Source organism: Centropristis striata, chromosome 2, assembly GCF_030273125.1.
Source record: "Centropristis striata isolate RG_2023a ecotype Rhode Island chromosome 2, C.striata_1.0, whole genome shotgun sequence".
Taxonomy (NCBI): domain Eukaryota; kingdom Metazoa; phylum Chordata; class Actinopteri; order Perciformes; family Serranidae; genus Centropristis; species Centropristis striata.
The window spans coordinates 23161998-23183240 of record NC_081518.1 but is presented as its reverse complement, the minus strand read 5'-3'; the positions used below and the strand labels follow the sequence as shown (position 1 = coordinate 23183240).

Below are 21243 nucleotides of genomic sequence, written 5' to 3'. Positions count from 1 at the left end.
TTCTTATGGATAAAACCTGTTATTTGTTAAATTATACTGGGTGTTAAACAGTTAATAAGCTCTCTGTCTCGCTGGTAAATGTGTGGACGAGTTAGTTCAGTATTATCCCACCGGTCTGCTGCGTACGGTGTAGCAGTAGCAGTTCTTCTCGTGTCCGTCAGAGTGCTGTGTTAGAGGACCTGCATGCTGCCTGTTGTCGTGAGTCGCAGTATGCTTTCTCGTGGAAATATTCTCGACTTAAAGAGTAGCTTTGGGTCCGTGTTTTTGTCTCCTGTTTCTGTTTTATACCCCTGTGATAAAGGAAGTAGTAGGATTTACCAAAGTGTTTCCATATCCTCACTGACTCTCCTCATCCTATGTGCCTCAATAAAGTTTCATCAAAGGAAAACTGAGTCATTGCTCCTTTATCTGTTACTCTTGTTCTCTCAAAACCTCAAGATTCAACATTACAAGTTGTTAGTTAGCTGGCTTGTTTTTTATTGAATTTAATTGAATAATTTGGCCACATTTGGCATTTTCATACATGGGAATACTTCATATTTAACATTAAATATGAAATAAAGACACTTTATTAGCTTTTTGTATTGGTCTCAGGAGGAAACCAGAGCTATATGTGATATATATATATAGGCTATATATATATAAAAACATTTATATATACGGTAGTCTTGTTAGCACTATATATATAGTGCTAACAAGACTACTACCGGTTTGTGCTACAGCTGTCCTAAGTTATCAGCATTACTAATTACCAAAATATTTTTTTATGTTTCTGTAATGGTTAATACAGCAGCATGAAGAAGCTCTTTAACCTAAATTATATTTTTTTATGTAAAATATAATTATTATTGTTATCCATGAAATTTCAAATTTACCGTTTTACAAAAAAACTGTAAAAGTAGTAAAGCGCATTATTATTTCTTGATTCCAATGTCAAATTAGTTATTTATGCATTCCTGAACAGAAAAAATAATTTTTGTGGTTGAATGTTCTGCTTGATAAATTTGACTTGGGCTCAAATTTGGCTATAAAAAGGTGAATTCAGTTTGTTATTTGCCAAATAAATAACAATACCATTTTAGTTTTCTAAAGAAGCTTTCGAGATTCCTAAAATATTTGTTTTCTCATTTTTATGACAGGTGGTCTAATAAATTTGTTAAACACTGTATTTTAACCCATTAAGGCCTAAAGCACCTGGAAAAGAATGCCTGGAAAACCTATGGGCGATTTTCAAATGACCCCCTAAAACCTGAAGTTTTTCTGGAAATTCAACACCTACTAAATAATAGATTTTTCAGCCTCTGTAGCAGATAAAAATGAAATTCAAAAAGTATTTGAGAGCTTATACCCATGGCTGAGTTGAGTTTATTTGTCCAAACCTTCAATAAAGTTTTTTTTAAAATCAACAAACTCAGCAAATGTTACATTTGACTGAATAAAAAATCCTATGCATAATACTAATACATGCCCATTAGCAAGATGCAAACATGATATGACCACTGGAAGAACAAGACATAGTTCTCATTAGCCTACTGTAATAAAAAAATTATCATAATAATAATAATAATAATAATAATAATAATAATAATAATAATAATAAATAATAATAATAATAATACATTTTATATATTGCACTTTTCTCAACGACGCATAAAGTAATATAAGACATAAACAGTCATGATTTCTTATATCATCATCACAATCAATTAGCCTATTATTATTATTAATATTAATATATTATTAATAACATTATTATTATTATCTCCAGATGGCCACAAATCTGTCTGTTCTTCGGTGAAAATATGTCGTCTAAAAACATATTCCTCATCCATAAATGCCGGTCGATTGGTTCCGAGGGTTCAAAGTCCAGATCAGCAATTAAATCATCGGCGCTGTTTTAATCAGATCTCTTCCGTCACTTACTGCTGAGCTCCTCCGCTATAGTCGTCTATGGTCTTCCTCCATGATTTCAAAGTTCTGGAAAAGTCCGATGTTGCATTGCGACACTCCCGCATGTATTCTGATGCATTTCATTGGCCAGGGGACCGAAAATAGGTGGAAAAAAATACAAATACTACAAAATGACATATCCGCTGTCCCGGCCTTAATGGTAGAGTGACGCAACAGCGCTCCCGGTTTTAATGGTAGAAATGTGGTAATGCTTTCCCGGCGTCAATGGGTTAAACACCAGTGACCTACAATAAGGACAAAATAAAAGTCCTTATACGCAAGTCCTGTAAGTTGTAAACTTTCCAAATATACTTTCAGTACTAACTTAATTTAATTTAATTATAAGATAATAAATACAAATTATTATAAATATTGAAATGAATTATCTTTTCATGGAATGGAAAATAAATCAAATGAAAGTGAAATTATCCATATCAGTACAAATAACAAAGCAATCATTTGCATCCAATACTAGTTGGGTAGATAGAGGAATTCATTAAAAGCTTTTTCAAATTTACAGGAAAAAACAGACAAAATAATCTTTGTGTCTGTATAGAAAAAGTCTCAGCTCTTTTATTCCAACTTTTGAAAAAATTGGAGCAAAAACTCTTTTCAGTGTCAATTACTGCATATTATAAATCTATTCAGTAACTGAAAATTAGTACAACGTATACACATTTATCACTATTCAATATAAAAGCAATATATTTTGATGCATTATCATTTTATTATTTTAACACAGGATATTTAACACCATAACTGTACTCTTTATTTGACTTTTCAAATGTTATGAAAAAAAAACAGTTGATCATCATATTCAGAAACAGCAAAGTATAACCTGTTTAAGTGGAATAAGTGATATGATTAACATGTAATTCATCCCATAATAATTCTGAAGATGAACCAGAAGTAGAAACTGTTGCACACACAAACTTCTAACAAGAATATTAAGATATTAAATTGTACAGTAATGAACAGTATGAAACCCACAGGAAACAGCAGAGCATCTTGTTATTCTCTTATTAAACTCTTGTGACTTTATTTTGTAGTTGTACAAAATATAGTCACAAGAGTGCTGTATTTTGATCTTTAAATGACTTAAATATTTGTTGATCATTTTACAAAGCTCTCTAACCTCACTGGATGGCCTCAGTGTGCTCTCAGTTCACTGTGCTCTCCTTTTATTATTCTGAGAGCGTGTGTCGGCATAACCGCATCAACCCGCGGTACAAATGGACCACAACCTCTCATTAACTCCCTGACCTGGTTCTGCTGCAGCCATTGATCTGCTCCGACTCTGGATATTGTGCACAGCAACGCAGTAATAAAAGGCTTCAACAGAACTGCAAAGGCAGAACACAAATACATTTTCATATAGTTCATAATCATTGTCTTGTCGGAGCTTTTTGGGGTCTCATATTAGTGGTTTAAGTTTTGGACATGGGGCCTTGTTAGTTTCTCTGTGTTTTATTTACATGTGAAACTTTTTTTTTTAGAATTTATGATGAAGGACAAACCCCAAATATGTCAGGTGGTGGAAACTCTAAAGCCTGCACCTTTTTTTCTAGTATCTCATGGACAGTGTAAAAAACAAACTGCATTCTCAATTAAGTTTTGAGGGAAACATTTTTTGAATGGACGTAATAACTATTGGCGAGTTGGGACCTTGTTCTACCTTCCAGTATGTAGAATCTTTGCCCATTCAAATGTTGCTTACTTTCAGTTACTTGATATATCATTGTTTACTTTTGGTTTCACACAGGATACAAACAGGTGAAAGTAGACTTGCCTAGGCTTTGAATAAAAGTATTTGTGAAAGGTCAAAGATGATCAGGGACAAAAAACATCCCTCGAAATGTAATTGACAATGCAGTTTTATAGCATGGGAACATACAGGGCTGGAAAACTTGCAAGAAAAACAAAACCCAAAAAACTTTCTGCAATCTCAACCAAATGTTTTAGCCCCCTAACTCTAACCATACTTTATAGTGTAGGTGCCATTACCACAATCTTTCTCTAACCTGAAGCACGAATGAGTTGCAGATGTGAGAAAATATGACTTTCTTTAACACATTGGCATTGGGTGTAAAGCATAAACTTGATCTCTAGCCAGAGTGTCAAACTGATCAACAAAAAACCAACAGCCGATCTTTCATGGATCAGTTTGACCCCCCTGATCTATAGGAAACTGGCTAGATATGATTTTGTTTGGAGTATACTGCCAACCACACTTGACAGATGAAGAATTTTAATCGGTTTTGTCTTGGTTTGTCGGGGTCTCAGTGGACGGGATCGGCTCGGCGTCTGATTTGATGGATTCCTTCTTGCTGCTGATCTTGGAGCTGCGGTTGGGCGTCCCATTCAGGACGCTCTCCGAGGTCTGCAGCGTCTGGAAGTGCTTCCTGGAGCCCAGCAGGGACGGGTTGTTGACCAGCGTGTACAGCAGCTGCCAGCGACAGCGGATCCTCTGCCGGCTGGTCGCCTTGTTCGGCCTGTTCTCCTGAATCCCTGAAAGCATGGAGGAGCAGGCTGTCAGGCCAGAACGAGACACCAGACTGAGGGACGGATGAATGGATGTAATGCATGTCGCTGTGCATGTACAGAATGAAAAACTCCTGTGGAGGATTAAAACAAGGTGCATCTTCCCTGTTGAAAAGTATATATGTATTTTGGAGAAATAATCATCTGGAGCCACATGCGGCTCTTTCAGGCTGGACAAAAAAGTTTACGAAATGCAACAGCTATTTCTTTAACTTTCATTTATCATTGGAGTAGGCCTAAAGCTATTTGTATCCTGTGTAGCTTATATATATCAACTTTTTTTACATCTTAGTCAAATAAAATGTGCGTTATAGCTCAGGAAAGTCTACGGCCTGGCACCTTAACCTCTAAATTTTGCCAACTTCAAGTCTAGTTTTGAGTTTCTTTAGCAGGCTAGCTTTCGGTATTTCTTAGCCTTTCATTTGTACCTGGGTCCTTGCTGCATTCTGACAAAAACATTAATAAATGCTCATTAGGACCTACATTGGTAATGTTGGTAGGCTAATTTAGACTTGTGGCTGTGTTTTTCTTCATTACAAAGGTTTAAAATAAGGTTTGTGGCTCCATTCCAACATTTTTTCTCTTTTTTTCTTCCAACAATGGCTCTTCTGTTAGTAACAGTTGCCAACCCCTGTTCTAAGTGGTTATTTAGACATTGGATGTGGATACTGGAGGTTGAATGTAAAGCTGCATGTACTATGTGAGGAACTGTATCAGCAGCTCAGGGTCTCTACCTTCCTCTGCGTCTCTTATTTTCTGTCCGACTCTGCCGCCCTCCACCATCATGTCCAGCAGCAGCCCGCAGAACGCCTTCAGCACCGGGTGAGCCTGGCTGACCTCCACCTTCAGGGAGTGGACGTAGTATCGGTAGGCTGGAGGGGGTCAAGGGTCACAGAAAGAAGCTAAAGTCAGACGGAGAGCTTGGCAAAAACCAACATGGTCTCACAGGAATCCGTGAAACAGCCACGGATTCTCTTAACTCAAAATCCGTGGAATAGCCACGGAATCACTCAAATTTCCGTGAAACTGACACGGATTTCACTACAATGCAAGTTCATGATGTCATATCCCGTGGCTATTCCAACATACAAAGTGATTATGTACATTCACTGAGTGAATATTTAAAAAATAAAACATATATTTCTCGCTAGAAATGTGATCAAAATCCATTTTTATGCAGAAACGAAGTCAAAATATTGATTTTTCACTAAAAATGACAGAACTGTCCACCATGTTTTTTGTTCTGACCGCCGGGACCTTGAAAGTCACGTGACTTGGAACAAACCAATAGGAAAAAATATCCATGGAATAGCCACGGGATATGACTGTCATTAACTTGCATTGTAGCGAAATCCGTGTCAGTTTCACGGAAATTTGAGTGATTCCGTGGCTATTTCACGGATTCCTGCGAGACCAGGTTCGCAAAAACATATTTTACTGTCTCTGCCTGCAGATTTTCTTTAATATTTATCTCTAGTAATAAAGTTACCAGACTAACAAATACTGACTATGTAGTGAAACCTATAAAAGATCAGACCTGGGTCCCAGGACTCTGCGGTGCGGTGCAGCAGACTGATGTCGATGCGACCCAGATGGACGATGTTGTACAGAGCCGTTATCACCATTCTCCATATTCCGACCACCAGTCCAACCACAGTGTTGATGAGGAACAGCAGGTAGGTCAGGAGGAACAGACTCTCTCTGGAAATAACATCAAAATATTTCAGGAAAAATAACTAAAATAATATCACCCCAGCCCTTTAAGTGCCTATAGCTCCTCCAAATTGCAAGAAAAAATACAGTAGCTATGACCTCAGTGTCCTTAAAGGTTGTACATCTGCTGCAAAACCTATTAATAATAATAAAATAAGTATAATACCCCGGTGAGAAAGCCATTTTTCTAATATTCAACACTTTTTTTTTTTTCAAGTTTTTGGATCTTGCAAACCCTGCAGCACTGGGAATGAAGCAGTTAGGTGAGTGGAGAAGCAGAGTTGGAGAACATATTGATGAAAATATACTGTATATATTTTAATATTAATTCATTTTGTAAGATAAATTAATAATTTACTCTTGAAAACTGCAATAAATAAAAAATAAATACACAAGTATCCACAAATGATCAGTTTTATCCCGATAATGTCATTTAACTATATATATATATATATATAAATAAGGTAGTCATAGTATGGTATCACTATAATTATTTGCTTTAATCAAAACACTTTACACACACTACATTAACAAGCTTTACAGACCTGTTGTTCAAGTCTCTTGTTCCAGCTTCTTTTTTAATGAAAGCAAACTTAGCGGTCACATGTTGGAGTGCCGTGACGAGGAGCAGTGTGACCCAGCCCGGCCTGAGACAGCACACAAATAAATACATTTAATCTCTGTTTTGATTATTTATCACAACAATAAAAAAGAGCTAAGCATGAAAAGGTTGGAGACTCACCATGCCTTCCCCGCGACTTCAAAGACGATGATATTACGACCGTAAAAAACAGGGATGATGATCATAAAGACGAAAAACACGAAGCAGATGAAAAACACGACCGTCTGAATCGCCATTCCTGCAGAAAAAACACAGAAATTACCCATTTTAAACAAAATTTCTTCAAAGCATTCTTTGATAAAGCAGTGAATTAAGAAATGCTTTGTGATGTAACAGTCTACCGAGGCAGATGATCGCAGCCTGGTACCCTGTCAAACCCATCCAGCAGACGATTCCAGGTTTAGATGGACGGATCGTCTTCTGGCTGTTATAAATGCTGTAAATGTCTCCTTTATACAGCCCTTTCAGGTTTGACCTGAAACAAATTAAAACCAGAGATGCATCAGTTGCAGACAGGAAGTCATGGGAACCTAATGTGAAGCAACACAAAGGAGTCGTCAGGGTTTTTATCAAGTGGCAGAAAACGTGAGGTGACTGGTTGTGGATGGACATAACACTTTTGGTTGAATCATCAGGACAAACCATGAAATAGGTGCTATAAAAAAGTAACAAAACCATGAAAAATGTGCTGAAAAATAGATTCAATAAGTCCCAAGGAACATTGCATGCTTAAAATTCTGTTACCAGTTGGTGTAGACCAAAGCAGAGCAAAAAACACCAGAGACATGTTTCCAAACTAGAATGACCTGCATCAAGGCCAGCGGTGCATTCACAAGCTCCTCAGACGGTTACAAAGTCTTTGTTCCGACTTTGGTGTGTTCGTGAGCTTTAAGTTGTAATGTTGAAGCAACATATGAAACTACGAAGAAGACACGTCGTATTTTATTCCTCAGAGTGATAAAACAAAAAGCTGAAAGCAGTTTGCATTTATGTGACAACAAAGATGAACAAAAACAGATCATTTCAGCCATGAAATATGCACCAAAATGTTTGGGAACACATTTTTCCAACTATTACGACACAGTATGAATACAGCACAAATGCACTTGCAATCTTGCAATGTTAAGGAAAGTGAAAATAAATGTGTGTGTCCGCCCCATGATTCAGATCTCCTCCAAAATGTAATGGGTTTTTTTTCTCCTCAGCCCACACTTCATAGTTCAAAATTTAATGAAATTCTGACCAATACTTTTTCTCTCATCCTGCTGATAAAGACAAACAGACAAACAAACAAACCAAAGAGCCAAAAACATGACAACATGAATGCTAAAGCTGTTCTGTGTCTGTTGGATGTGTAATTAGGCAACTGTTAATAATACACCTGCACCTTCCACCTATTAATTAAAGTCTGGATTATTTGTCAAATAGTTCAAACTAACATCCTGCCTCTGACTAAGTAGATAGCCCATCATAGTTTGATAACAGAAGAACAAAAGGTTTTACTGCACTTACCTATGAAGTATCATGGACCTCATGAGCATGATGAGACTGACCAGACAGGACAGGGTCATCGCACAGAGGTAGCACACTGAAACACAACGTGGTGGAAAAGAAAAAACTATGAGTTTCTTATTTTATATTGTCACACTCGCAAAAAAGAGGTTCCCGGCATACCTTCCAGCAGCCAAGTATAGAAGGTCACAATTTTGACAACCTCCATCCTGTCGTCTGATAGGACGATCCCAAAACCCAGCAACAGGAAGGCGATGTTCTCATCGATACCGGCTCGGACAATATGGAGAGTGGGAACCACCAGGACCACCAACAACAACGCCGTCTGAAACACATTCACATGATCTATTTATGCTCCACAAAGGCAAACTGCCTGATTTAATAAGTGAAAGATCATGATCTATAGAACACTTACATGATATATCGCCACGAGGGCAACAAATGCTGTCACAGCCAATTTGAGTGGAAAACGAAACACTGAAAGACAAAACAACTCAGCCACTTAATTTAAGTTTTAACCTTTAAATCATGTTTAGATGAGCTGGATACAAAATGGTTTAGAAATAAATATATATTTAATAAAAGAATAAACTTGTATGAGTGCACAGACCTTTTGCTGGTATATAAATATAACTCTTAGGCACCTCCAGTATTCTCTCTACTAGCGTTGGTTTATCTGTAGATGTAGAGCTGCGAAATACACAGAGAACAAATTATGTTAATTTTATTTGTACTGTATACTTTTATGGCAGTTTTTTGATGCAGACATGTTTGTCCTCTAAGAATATCAAAGCGACTTATTTAAAGTGAGGCACAAGGGTTAATATTTCCAAATGCAGGCTTATTTTTTCTATCTGCTTACCTTTATTATTATAAATACAGTCATGGGAAAAATTATTAGACCACCCCTTTACTTCACTTTCTTGTTCATTTTAATGCCTGGTAGAACTAAAAGTACATTTGTTTGGACAAGAGAGTTTAAATAAGACCTCTAGAAGAAATAAGAGTTTAATTTAAGAGCAGATATCTAGACATTTTCCATGGTTTTCTTGATATTAAACAAACTCATTTTTAAGAAAACCATGGAATATGTCTTGATATCAGCTCCTAAATTAAACTCTTATCAGCTATTTGTGTTGTTATCACTATATTTGCCCAAACAAATGTAAATTTAGTTGTACCTGGCATTAAAATGAACAATAAAGTGAAGAAAACAATGGTGGTCTAATCATTTTTCCATGACTGTATAAACTTATGTTTTCTTTGTTAATATTTAATGTATTAATTTAACTGAATGTGTCATAAAAGTTCTGTACGTTGTATTTTCTGTACCAATGATGGAACAAATGTGTGGTTTTGGTTAATTTGCTCTGTGTGATGTGATATAAACAAGTTTTGAGGGAGAAAAACATCATATTATTGCTTTATCTCCATTCACCTGGCAGCTGAGGACTTTTTCTTGAGCAGTAACTTCACATAGTCAGAGTAGTAGCTGCTGTCGAGGTCCTGTGGGCAAATAAAAATCATATTTCACATCAAATTATCGCTTATGATGAGTCACTCTATGTTAATGTGGCTTGTCATTATTGGAAGGTCACAGGTTTAATTTCCTTAATAATTGGTAAAATGACTCGTAATAAGGTTCAGTATAATTTCAGGGAAACAGAAATTATACTGTTTGATTCTGTGTAATGAGTTATGACAATTCATTTAGAACTTATATATATATATGTATATATATACAAGAAGGTAAAATAAAAGAGTAGTGACTGAAAGTGCTGCTTTTCCTTTAGTTCTATTGATTCTCAGTACAGATCTACCTTCTAAATCATGAATATTAACTGTAGAGATTAAACCTGCTGTTGAATCAAAAACTCTGTTGTATTATTATGTTTGAAAGGGAACAAAAATATCACCTTCCTCGTCATAATCTGCTCAAGGACGCCGAGTTAAACCCACTCTGCTCTGCACAAGCTGCTTACAGTAATCACGGTTATGTTTTACATAGTTTACATTTTTCTTTCTTCAGTTGCAGCAGAGATTAGTTTCCATGTCGGTTTTTACACAGATATCGGAAGAAGGGAAAAACAAGACAAATGTTACTTTTGTTTCGGCTGAACTCGTCTCACCTCGTCGTTCTTCGGGCCTTTGAGAAACAGCAGAAAGAACTGGACACAGAGATACGCGAGGCAGGCCAGCTGAGGCAGACTGGCCAGCAGAGCGTAGTATTTATAGATCTGAGGAGGGAAAAGAAAGACTTTAAAGGATCTATTCACATAAAATCTAAAAATAAAACAGCTGTTTTCATTTCTTTGGGTTTTGAGGTATGTGGTTGTAATTGTTGAAACTGATAATTAAGGTGAATGCAATTTTGTTTTTAGTTCCTATATCCACACTTAGGATATATATATATGTTTTTATATGTATAACGCCAAAGTGGTTGCTCATTATAATGATACCACAGACATTACACTCTTTCTTCTGACCATATTAGCATCTTTCAACGCTTTCTTGTGGTTTTATAACCTGGAACTTCATCGTTGTCTCTGATCGATGAACGTAGATGCGGCTAATACGTTCACAACACTTATACAACTGGATATTTCTGTGATTTGAACAGCCGTCTATGTGGAAAACAAGCACGCCTCACGCTTTCAGTGGGGACTGACACATTTAAAAGAATGGAATCCTATTTGATCCGTGAGACGTGTGAGTAAAGGGTCTTAAAAGAGTGAGCATTGGACTTGAGAGCTCTAATCAGCGTTTTTTGTAGCCAAAGCAGAAAGCGGGTTTAAACAGAAAAAAACATCTAATAAATCTACTTTAAACAACCTGCTCAGTACCAAACAACAGACGGATAAACTAAGCAAGCCAACTTTTTTCCTTGGGAGTTGGTAGAGACCAAAAAAAAGCAAAAATTAGTGCAAATAATAGACGTCAGGTGGATAGAAACATGTTGCGTCTGCTGCATATGTTAATTGTAAGCTGTTCACTAACTTACAGTTTACTCTGCTGCCCACATGTGGTCAAAAAAGAGTCAATTAATTCATAAAAACAGAATCTTAAAAACAGATATTTCGCTTTTTATTTTTAAAAATTCAATTTATGTGATGATTAAAATCACTGGATTACGCAGAAGCAGATATTCGTGTCTGGTTATGTAATTATATTTTTAAACGCTGAAACATAAAACCTTTGTGATAACCTCATTATGAAAACGTTAGTGTTGTTGGAGTCTCACCTCTGGAGTCTTCGGACAGTCAAACTTCTGCCACACCAGGACCCCGAAGTGACTGAAGGAGAGCAGCGACCCGAACACATAACCCACTTTGTGCTGCAGAGTGCAACAGGCCAGCAGAGGATAAAACAGGATGGGGTAGTAGAAGATGGCGATTATCTTCATGTACTCTGGAAAACAAGGTAGAAAGAAAGATAGGAAGGCGTAATTTCCTCATGTCCAACACATTGCTTATTATCAGCACTTTCTAATGAATTTAAATTCATTGAGGATCCCTAAAATGTATTTTTCTCAGCTTACTTAAACTTAAATTAAAGCCACTTTGTGCACAATCTTTATTTTAGTAAATGAGTAATCCTGGCAGCGGTCTGTGGGATTTATTTCCCACAGACCGCTGGTGACTTTTAGAGATAAAAATTAAATATTCAAGAGGTAGTGGTGTAGCTGAAGGTTGTGCCTTTATTGATGAAGATAATATAACATAGAATATAACTCTTAAGAGTATTTCTTTCTGTTACTACTCTCCATTCCCCACTCAATGAGGAGGATGAGGTATAGCTGTATCGCTGTGGAGACAAAAAGGAAAAGAAGGTGTGAGAATTTGTCATAAATTGGGAGAAAAGCTGGAGAATTGTGGCTCCGACAGGAAACTGGGAGAGGGCATAAAAAACGTCTCCCAGGAAAACCAGCAGGGTTGGTAAGTTTTTGGATAATGCAGGTAAACATCATTTAATTAAATCACAGTATGTTTTTTGATATAACCGCAGGGGTCAACAAAACCATCAAGTCTTCAAATTAAAGCACATTGTGGCTTCAAGTCCAACCTTTTAATAAATACAGATCAGGTTTGCCTGAGCAGCATTGACAACATTTAGTCTTGACATTGGTCTGTGAGTGAACAAAGTCGGTTCTTTCATCGCTATTTATCCTAATAACCTATTACTCAATGAGATTGTGCAAAAAGTGGTCTAATTATATCTAAAAGTTGAAATGTTTCAGTGAATATGTTTGTCCTTGATTACTTGCACTATGACAGGACATTTTAACAAAAAATCAAGATGAATGTTTAGATGCAATTGCACTCTTCATTATACATTTAAAATACAAATATCCACCTTTAATCTCAGCTGGAGTATCTTTGGAGAAAGGCAGCGGGTCCGGGGCGATCACCAGCATTGCCAGCTTGCTGAACACCAGTCCAAACACCGCCATGACTAGTCCTTTCTGCTGAGTCTGGTCCAGGAAGTTGGCTGGACTGTGAGATCATGGAACAGGAATATTAAGTTAATATAAAGAGACAAACCTGCTGATTGAAGTCTCTGAAGTTTATATCTGGAATCCCAACCTGAAGATACTGGAGGATCCTCTGGTAAATCCTTGGCAGAGTTTGTTTTTCCTGCTGAGAACTGCCAGGATCAACATAACCACCAGCTGCAGAGAAAGACGATGATTATGATTCAGTTTAATGTTATATTGTGACAAACAACATTCTCATCTGATCAGGTTTCATCATGTTAGCTTAATGCAAAGAAGACTCTGCTTGTTTATACTTGATTATTTTTTATATTTTTACTTGATTATTTGCTAATATCTTTCTTATATTTCTAGTTTATACTGCTGTTTACTATTTATCGTTATTTTGCTATCCACTGCTGTAACTCTGAAAATGTCCCCATTGTGGGAAATTAAGGAAATCTTAATCTTGATTCTGTTGTTGTAATTTTGTAAAATCTTGATGAAATATTGACAAATAACTTGCCTTGAAACAGTTGTTTTGTGCTTTTTATATGTGAAGCGGAATAAATACGTTTATCTACATTTAAACATTAATCTGAAAGAAAAACACATGCTTGACTTTAAATCCTAGTAGCCTCTTTTTGTGACCTTACCTTAAACATTTGTCTTGATTTGCTGCTATTTTTGTCATATTTTAGTACCACAATCTGTAAGTCATATTGTACTGTTCCTTTTCAGGGCACAAAAGTGAACTTTTCTAGTAAATAATACATTTTCATAGCATTTACAACAGAATCTCACTGAAACTAAGCAAATACCAAAGCAAAGATGCAATTGGAGGCTGGGATAAATCAGCCAATCAGTCATGAGAACATACATAAATAACCTCATTTTTCAAAGAACATTCCTCAGACTGCAGTGTCCTGTTATTTCTGATCTTCTGTCCCAGTTTATTACACATTATTCTCTGAGGAGGATAATTGGTCACTGTCCATTCTGTGTGTACAGTACGAGTACAGTTTTCTGACAGAGGTAGAGCAGTCTTTACTTGTAATTGAGGACAGAATGATGGCGAGCATCATTACATTGAATGTCTGTCTGAAGCAGCTGATGGATTTAAAAGAAAAGCACTGAAAGATTTTCTGGAAGATACAAAAACTTTGATGAACACTATGAAAGCCAGTCTGCTATCTGTCAGAGGATAAACTGTTGCTGATACAACATTTTAAGTAACTGTTAAATAACTGTGGTGTATAGTTCAGAGAATATTATAGATCCAAGACAAAACTGACTGAAGGGCGGGACTCAGAGAAAAGCCGCATTTAGAAATCTGTTTGTTATTTCTGCAGCACAGACAGCTCCATGGATTTATCAATACAAAGTGCTGCAGGGATGACGTAGGTAGATCTGATTGGATTTGGGATTATTGCAGAAAATAAGCTCTGTGGCAATCAAAGTTTGATACTTTTTTTCAGCCTGATAATCTTCATATACACCACATTTATGATTTTTGAAGGGTAATTGCAATCGCCAGGAAAAGAAGCTACTATTAGGCTGTAAACAAACGACAGCACGGTGGCAAGACTTCAGCGTCTCCACCACTAAGCCGGCAAAGATGGAAATGTCCACAACAACCTGCTGAAGTTTAGCGACTTGTAGGCAACCTCTGTTATTAAGACACGAGTGGGATGTTATGTATTGTATGTTATATATTGTATATATGAAAATTATCTTAGGCTTGTGTTAACCAAAGTCCTTTTTCAGGCAAATAACCAAAATACCTATTGACTTTGCGACGAGGGAACCCAAACTGCGATAATGCTAACTAGGGTGGCAAAGGGGTGGAAAATGGCAGTAAATTTCCTGAAACTTTCCATGGGAAGTTAAGCTTGGGAATTTTCAAAATATTCCAAATGGGAATGGACATTTTTGGGAATAAACTAGAAAATGGGGTCAATTTAAACAAACTGTATCATATCCAAACATAGATATAAACATTTTGTTTTGTCATCCATGCAAAATTATACAATAAAAAACATGACATTTCAACTATTTGTAAGTAGAACTTCATCAAGTTTTAATTATTTTATTGAACAACAAAAACATGAATGTTGAATTTAATATTACTCATCCTCATTCACGGTATATTCCCATAGATCCCCGTTAATTTCCATGGAAAGTTTCCAACTTTTTGCAACTCTAGTGATGACTAATTTCCGGGTTTTGGGACTCACTCATGCAACAGTCAATACAGACTAATAATATCTCAGAGTCATGGTCGGGGTCACAGACTCTAATTTGCACAAACTGCAGTCAGATAGAGTATCAATGAGTCAACTAGACTATTAATTGAACCAAACAACCCCTCTGCAAGTTAACAATGTTCATGCATTTTAGTTCATTTTGCTAACAAAGAGGGATGGCTCCACCCTCAAATGCCCTACTGGTTACAAGACCAATCTACAGGGACACTCACACAAATGTGATTTACTTTTCAGATGTACAATCACATTTTTTAATAGTATACTTACAGATATGGAGAGCATACATATGTGGTAGAGCTTTTCATCCGCTGTGGGGTCACATGGTAAAATAACTCTGTGACAAAACAGAAAATTTAAAAAAGAAAAGCTGAATTCTTTGCAGAAGATTTATGAAATGCAAAAATCTGTCTAACAACAGACGGGTTAATGTTGTTGTGCAAATATGTTGCCACACTTTCATGATTTGCACAACTAACAACTATGATTGCTATTAAATAAGTAATCCATATGATTTAATTGTTTTTTTTCTAATTAGCTAATACTGGTTTCAAGATGCTCAAAAGTTACAAAAGGTGCCAAAACAGCTGCTTTCATCTCTTAAATTGTTCAAATTAAGCACAATAACAAGCAAAATTACCTAAAATAACCAAATTAAGTCACCACAAATCAACTAATCAATTCCCACACTGTATTTGAACATAAAATCTATACTACAAAACTCTGTGAGACCTTCCGCTCTGACTTGAACATGAAATTATCTTCAGAGGGGTTTTCTACTCACTCTTTGGGTGGTTTGGTTGGCTCTGCGTTTTCCGAGTACCAGTCTGAATAATCATAGTAGGAATATTCAAAAGGCGCATATTCGACCTTGCTGTGATTCATCTCAGCTGTTCAGTCAAAGTCCAGGACAGGAAGAAGAAGAAGCGGGACAATTAAAGATCCAGAGGAGACCAGATCCTCCTCCTTCAGTCAGGTAGCCTGGCTCTGCGCTCTGCTGGTGCTGTAACGTGTCGGGACAGTTTGGCCCAAACACCCAGACACATTCCAGTTCAACTCCACACTGCAGATTAACAGCTGCACAGAGGGGGATCAGAGGAAAGAGAGAGGGTCAACAGTACAGTGAATTAGAGAAGAAGTGAAGAAAGAAACTGACTTAAAGTGACCTCTGGGGCTCATTTTGAGAGATATTAATTATTCTCTATGTGATAGTTTATCTTCTAAACATGGTTTCATCATTTCAATTGTATACTTCATATTGTAAAGGAATAACTTTTGCATGCATGTTTTTGTATCGCAAATTTCATGCAAAGATGAAGCCAGAAGTGTTTCACAAAACAAGATCAGATAAAAAGCAATCAATATCGATAAAGAGCAAAAACAACAACTGTGGATTTATATAACAACACATTAAAGACAATACCAGTAAAAATTCACCCAGATTAAAAGCTAAGTTTTTAAATAACACTAAATTAAAGGAAAAGCTATACATGAGAAAGAAAAAAAAAGTTTGTTCACCATGCAAGAAAACATATAAAACAAAATAATTCTAAAGTGAACCCAGATTAAAATCCAAATTAAAAACATAGGTCTTTAATTTATTTTTTAAAATATCATTATGATCAGCTGTATTTAACAATTACTTTACAAAACAACTGGTAAACTCATTAAATATCATGCTTTTTTACCTTTTAAATTACTCAAATATATATAAGTAGTGCTAAAACAATTACTTAATTAATTAATTAATCAATCATTCAAATGACAATTGGCAACAACTTTTATAGTTATTTCTCATCAAACGGAAAAAAATCAAACGTTTCATGGTTCCAGCTTCTCAAATGTATTAATTATTATTTGCAAAAAAAAAAATACAAATAAAAGATTATTCACAATTAATATACAACTCCATGACCAAAAAGGAGCAGAAATGGACCTTCCCAAACCTTCCCAAAACCAAAAGTAAAAACAATAAACCATTGATTTGCTTTGTGTGATTAAGATTATGTTTAATACATTATTAATATTGTGTGCTTGGTGTATTAATGTTGAAATAAAAGCACTCCTGTTGAGATTAGGTGACGTCGTTTTTGTGCTGCAACGTGGCGTTAACCTGTTTGCTTCCCTCTGCCTGTTACTTAAGAGCCTAATCTTATAATAAGATGAAAATCTCTCATTTAAACAGAGCAAACCTTTGTGTGAAAAGAGCTCAGAAAAAGGCCAAAGTGAGAATGCTGAACGTTTGACACGTGAGGTAAGAATTCACTCCAATCTTGTTTCATTTTCATGATATTAAAATAAGAAATTAAGGAAACATAATAAGAAGGTCAAGTTCCAGCACATCAGAGGCCAAACAGACCACAAACCTTCAAAAACTGGAGTATAAAAAGTCACATTGTCTATGTTTATTTTGTGCATCATAAATAATATCTAAAAGTATATTTTCAGCCATTATAGAGATTTTTCACTGCGCACTTTGCTGTGAATTCAAATGAATCTCCGCTTGAGAGTTCAAAGTTTGTTAATCTGGATGTGTGAGCCCGCTCATATGACAGAGGCCGCAGAGGGCGAGCTGATCTGATCTGATCCCAGGATTTTCTTACAGAGGGCTTCACACGGGACCTGGAACCCTCAGCTGCTGCTATTTCAACATAAAAAGGCCACAAAGGATGTAAAGACAAATGTGCTGGATGCTCTTAAAGCTCTTGATATTAATAAATGACTAAAAGCAAAGCTGTGAATTCTCTTCTCTTGCCCAGAATAATCTTTGATGATTTTCTCTTGCATCAGCGGCTCACAGTATGAAACTAAGTGTTTGAGGTGTCTGATGTTTTTCATGTGTTTGAATCAGAAGGTGAAGTAATACTGAGTGACGGCTCTTATCAGACTTGACATTTAGATGAGGAACACCAACACTCGCTTCAGCTACAACTGCCTGCTTTTACATCTCATTTCAACGTAGAGAGCACTTCACATAAGTGAAAAAAATTGGTCCCTTTACCATAAAGAAATGGGACAATGAAATATAAAGGAGTGTGAGTTGTTTTTTAAGCTTGACGCTTCAATCCCCCTCCGTCCAAAACAATACAACAATGGAAACATGGCGTACATGAAAAAACATGCTGCAGAAAGCCAAAACAAATGCATTAGCAGTGCAAATACAGCAAGGCTGCAAAATCATAACAATAAACCTTTAAAATAAATGCAACAGCAACAACAGCAAAACACTGCACATCCAGCCAACCCAACAGAAGTCATCCAGGCCTCTAGGGGGAGCTTTGATTTTTGTTATGGTTACATACAAATTAAAACAATGGTTAAAAGAAATAAATGTGGACTGTTTGTTGTCCGATGCAAACAGAGAACTCATGTTGAGGATACACACTTTGTTGACCCAACCACAGAACACAGACTGCAAAGTAATAGTGGATGTCGTCACTGTGAATTAAGTCCAACTGAACCGGACATTATACATTATAAAGCGACCAAAATGTTCCAGTTAACTTTGATGGAGAGAAAACACACACTGAAAGGTTAAAAGTTCACAGTGCACTGTGGTAGTGATCTGTCAATCATACAGTAGCCCCACCCAAAAGCATCCCCTGCTTTATCATCTATTTTACTCTAAATTGGACCATAATTTACAAAATAAACATCATGCTGTATTAAAATAAGACTTGAAACTAACGTTTGACATTATGAGAATGTTTACTGAGGTCATAAATGACGTGAGAAAGTAGCCTCATGCTACTTTTCCTTTTAATACAGACTAATTTTTCTTGTGAGGTCTGTTCTCAAAGTCCCAGACCAGCAACCACCAATTTCCTAAATACTTCATAAATTAAAAAAAAAAAAGCAGCATGTCTGTGGAAACAAAGCTCTAGTTCCAAACAAAAGCAACCTTTCTTTCACTGTATCATTGCATCTCTTAACAAGAGCCTCTCTGAGCATAAAAATAGGACTCTGGACTGTTTGTATCAAAGAAGAAACTCTGAACCAACTTAATGTCTGTTCCATTAAGTAATTGGAGTATATAATAAGCATGAAGCAAGAAATTGGCCTTCTTGTCTCTAACAGTGCATTTGAACTTCTGAACCTAGATTTACATTTTTATACTTTAAGATTATGATGAATGTGTGTGTGTGTGTGTGTGTGTGTGTGTGTACTTATACTCAAAGATGGGTTCATATTGATGACAATGCTGGGTTCATTTTACCTCACAAGTCATAATTATTTTCATTTCCAAATGAAAAGCATTACAACCTGTAAAAATCGACGCTACATAAGTAGATACAAATCCAAAATGCACTTATCATTTGGTGATACAATTTACAAATAACTGTAATTAATTTTAAACATTAAATCCACATGAGTTTTTACTATTAATCTGGACAGTAACAAGACCAAAAAACAAACATAACAGCTCTTTACCATCCATGGTCCCCTCATCTGACAGTGGGGAACTCTCCTAGTCCACTGCATGATCTGGAAGACATAAAGATACAAAACAAAGCATCAGGAATCTTGTAAAATCTTATAAAAAACAGTCACACACCATTCATTTGTTATCTGTCTGGAGCGCGCGTCTGGTTCTCTAAACTGGGAACGCGCAGACCATCACTTACTACAGGTAATATACACTGACTGTAGGTAAGTATCTCATACAACCCCACTTAAAAATATCTGATATATCCCGTTAACTACGGCAATCACAGACATGGTGTTACGGTTTGACTGATGACCCTGTTAACTGGCGTCTTTCAGCCAAAAATAACGTAGGCTACCTGACCTCCTGCTATTTGTTTAGCTTTTTACTACAATGTTAAAATTCATCTTTGATCTTTGGAGTTGTAGATGAGCTATTCAACCTTTTTGAAGATAAAAAGGTAAAACGGTGTTTTACCGGTAAATAACACAGTCACAAGTTAAACCGTAACACCGGCGGTTGCTATTGTGTGGGGAAAGCTGTTCGATGCAGCGTGAATGTTAAAGTTTAATTGGATTTTTATCTTAAAAATGAATACATTTAAATATTTATTACACAAACCAGTGGTTGTCTGTGGTATAAACTAGGAAAGCTGGCTAATAGGTTAGCTAGTAGCACAGTCAAAGCTAGCTAGATGAGGTGACAGCTACAAGCCATTCAGGCGCTCCTTAACGCTACTGTCAGCCTACAGACTGGTGTTTTTACTGTCTCTACGTCAGTGAGCTGGTAGGTAATGTTATGAAAAGCCCATACAAACCTTTAAAGAAAATTGTCTCTGCCAGTGAACAGAGTGGATTGCTGTGGAAAGCAGGTTAAACAGACAAGTCGCTTGGTCTGCAGGTGGACCGTTAGAACCAACCACGCCCACTTCTGCGTGACGACATTATAGAGTGTGCTGTGATTGGCTGGTACTCTGCTCATGATATTTATATTTTATTCACAACGTTAACAACCTCCTATGGTTGTTTGAAATTGTGCACCTATTTTGTAGACACAAGGCTTTATAAACATGTCAACAAAGATATTTAACCCTCTAATCCCCATAAAGCCCACCTTAAAACAGTATGCTTTCTTTATGAGATCGCCAAAAATACATTGTTTATTATAGAAAGAAACTGTTAAAACAGCCATTACGATAAGAGTTTGAACTTTCTGACAGTCCTTGGACGGATCATTGATTACGAAAGTAACCAAGCCGAAGCTTTACATTGTGATATTTCTGTTAAAATCACACCATAAATTTAACCATTTTGGAATAACTAGATCCTGTTAAGTTATTCTGATGAGACGAACGGTAATGTGACAAATATTAACTGAAAATCGGTTTACACAGAGCAGAGAGGAGAGGACAGGAGAGGTTGTAAAAATGCAAAATAGCATATTATCCAATATTGGTGACACTTCTTGGCACTTGGAAAAGTGTTGTCTACATAAATTCAATTCTATTCAAATTTTTAAACAAGAATTTATTAGGGAAATGATTGTGCCAATTCCATAGAAGTGCATGATCATATGTTGCAGTGAAATACAAGGCCACAGTGAGTAAAATTTGTGTGTCTCTGTGTGTTGAGGGTTTTGTGTTTGAAACTAAACAGAAGAGGGCATTGTTTCAATTATTCTCCACATTAAAGTGTGTGTCTGGGTCTCAGTAAACTCAATTTTCATCTACAGTGTGCTACAGCAG

The 21243-nt window shown here is 36.3% G+C and overlaps 1 protein-coding gene across 1 annotated transcript; it reads right to left on the bottom strand.

Moving 5' to 3' along the window:
• Positions 1-4080: 4080 nt before the first annotated feature.
• On the bottom strand, positions 4081-20417 carry LOC131982658 (receptor for retinol uptake stra6-like). The gene is made up of 19 exons (XM_059347195.1): positions 20317-20417; positions 19505-19558; positions 15858-16150; positions 15344-15410; positions 12922-13007; positions 12692-12831; positions 11580-11746; positions 10468-10575; positions 9777-9844; positions 8949-9028; positions 8754-8815; positions 8501-8663; positions 8339-8414; positions 7168-7301; positions 6947-7064; positions 6750-6851; positions 6029-6192; positions 5226-5363; positions 4081-4458 (listed from the first exon to the last, which is right to left on the bottom strand). Exons 3-19 carry the CDS (start codon positions 15956-15958, stop codon positions 4199-4201), a joined length of 2034 nt encoding a protein of 677 aa, XP_059203178.1. The 5' UTR covers positions 15959-16150; positions 19505-19558; positions 20317-20417; the 3' UTR covers positions 4081-4198.
• Positions 20418-21243: the final 826 nt, after the last annotated feature.

What these genes read in the sequence shown, in the direction of transcription:
- LOC131982658 (XM_059347195.1), bottom strand. Translation starts at nt 15,958, where the DNA reads ATGAATCACAGCAAGGTCGAATATGCGCCTTTTGAATATTCCTACTAT. An exon ending in TATTTATATACCAGCAAAAG is followed by an intron (nt 8,816 to 8,948) that starts GTCTGTGCACTC and finishes TTTGTCTTTCAG; the next exon opens with TGTTTCGTTTTCCACTCAAA. An exon ending in AGGTCCATGATACTTCATAG is followed by an intron (nt 7,302 to 8,338) that starts GTAAGTGCAGTA and finishes AATTTGTTTCAG; the next exon opens with GTCAAACCTGAAAGGGCTGT.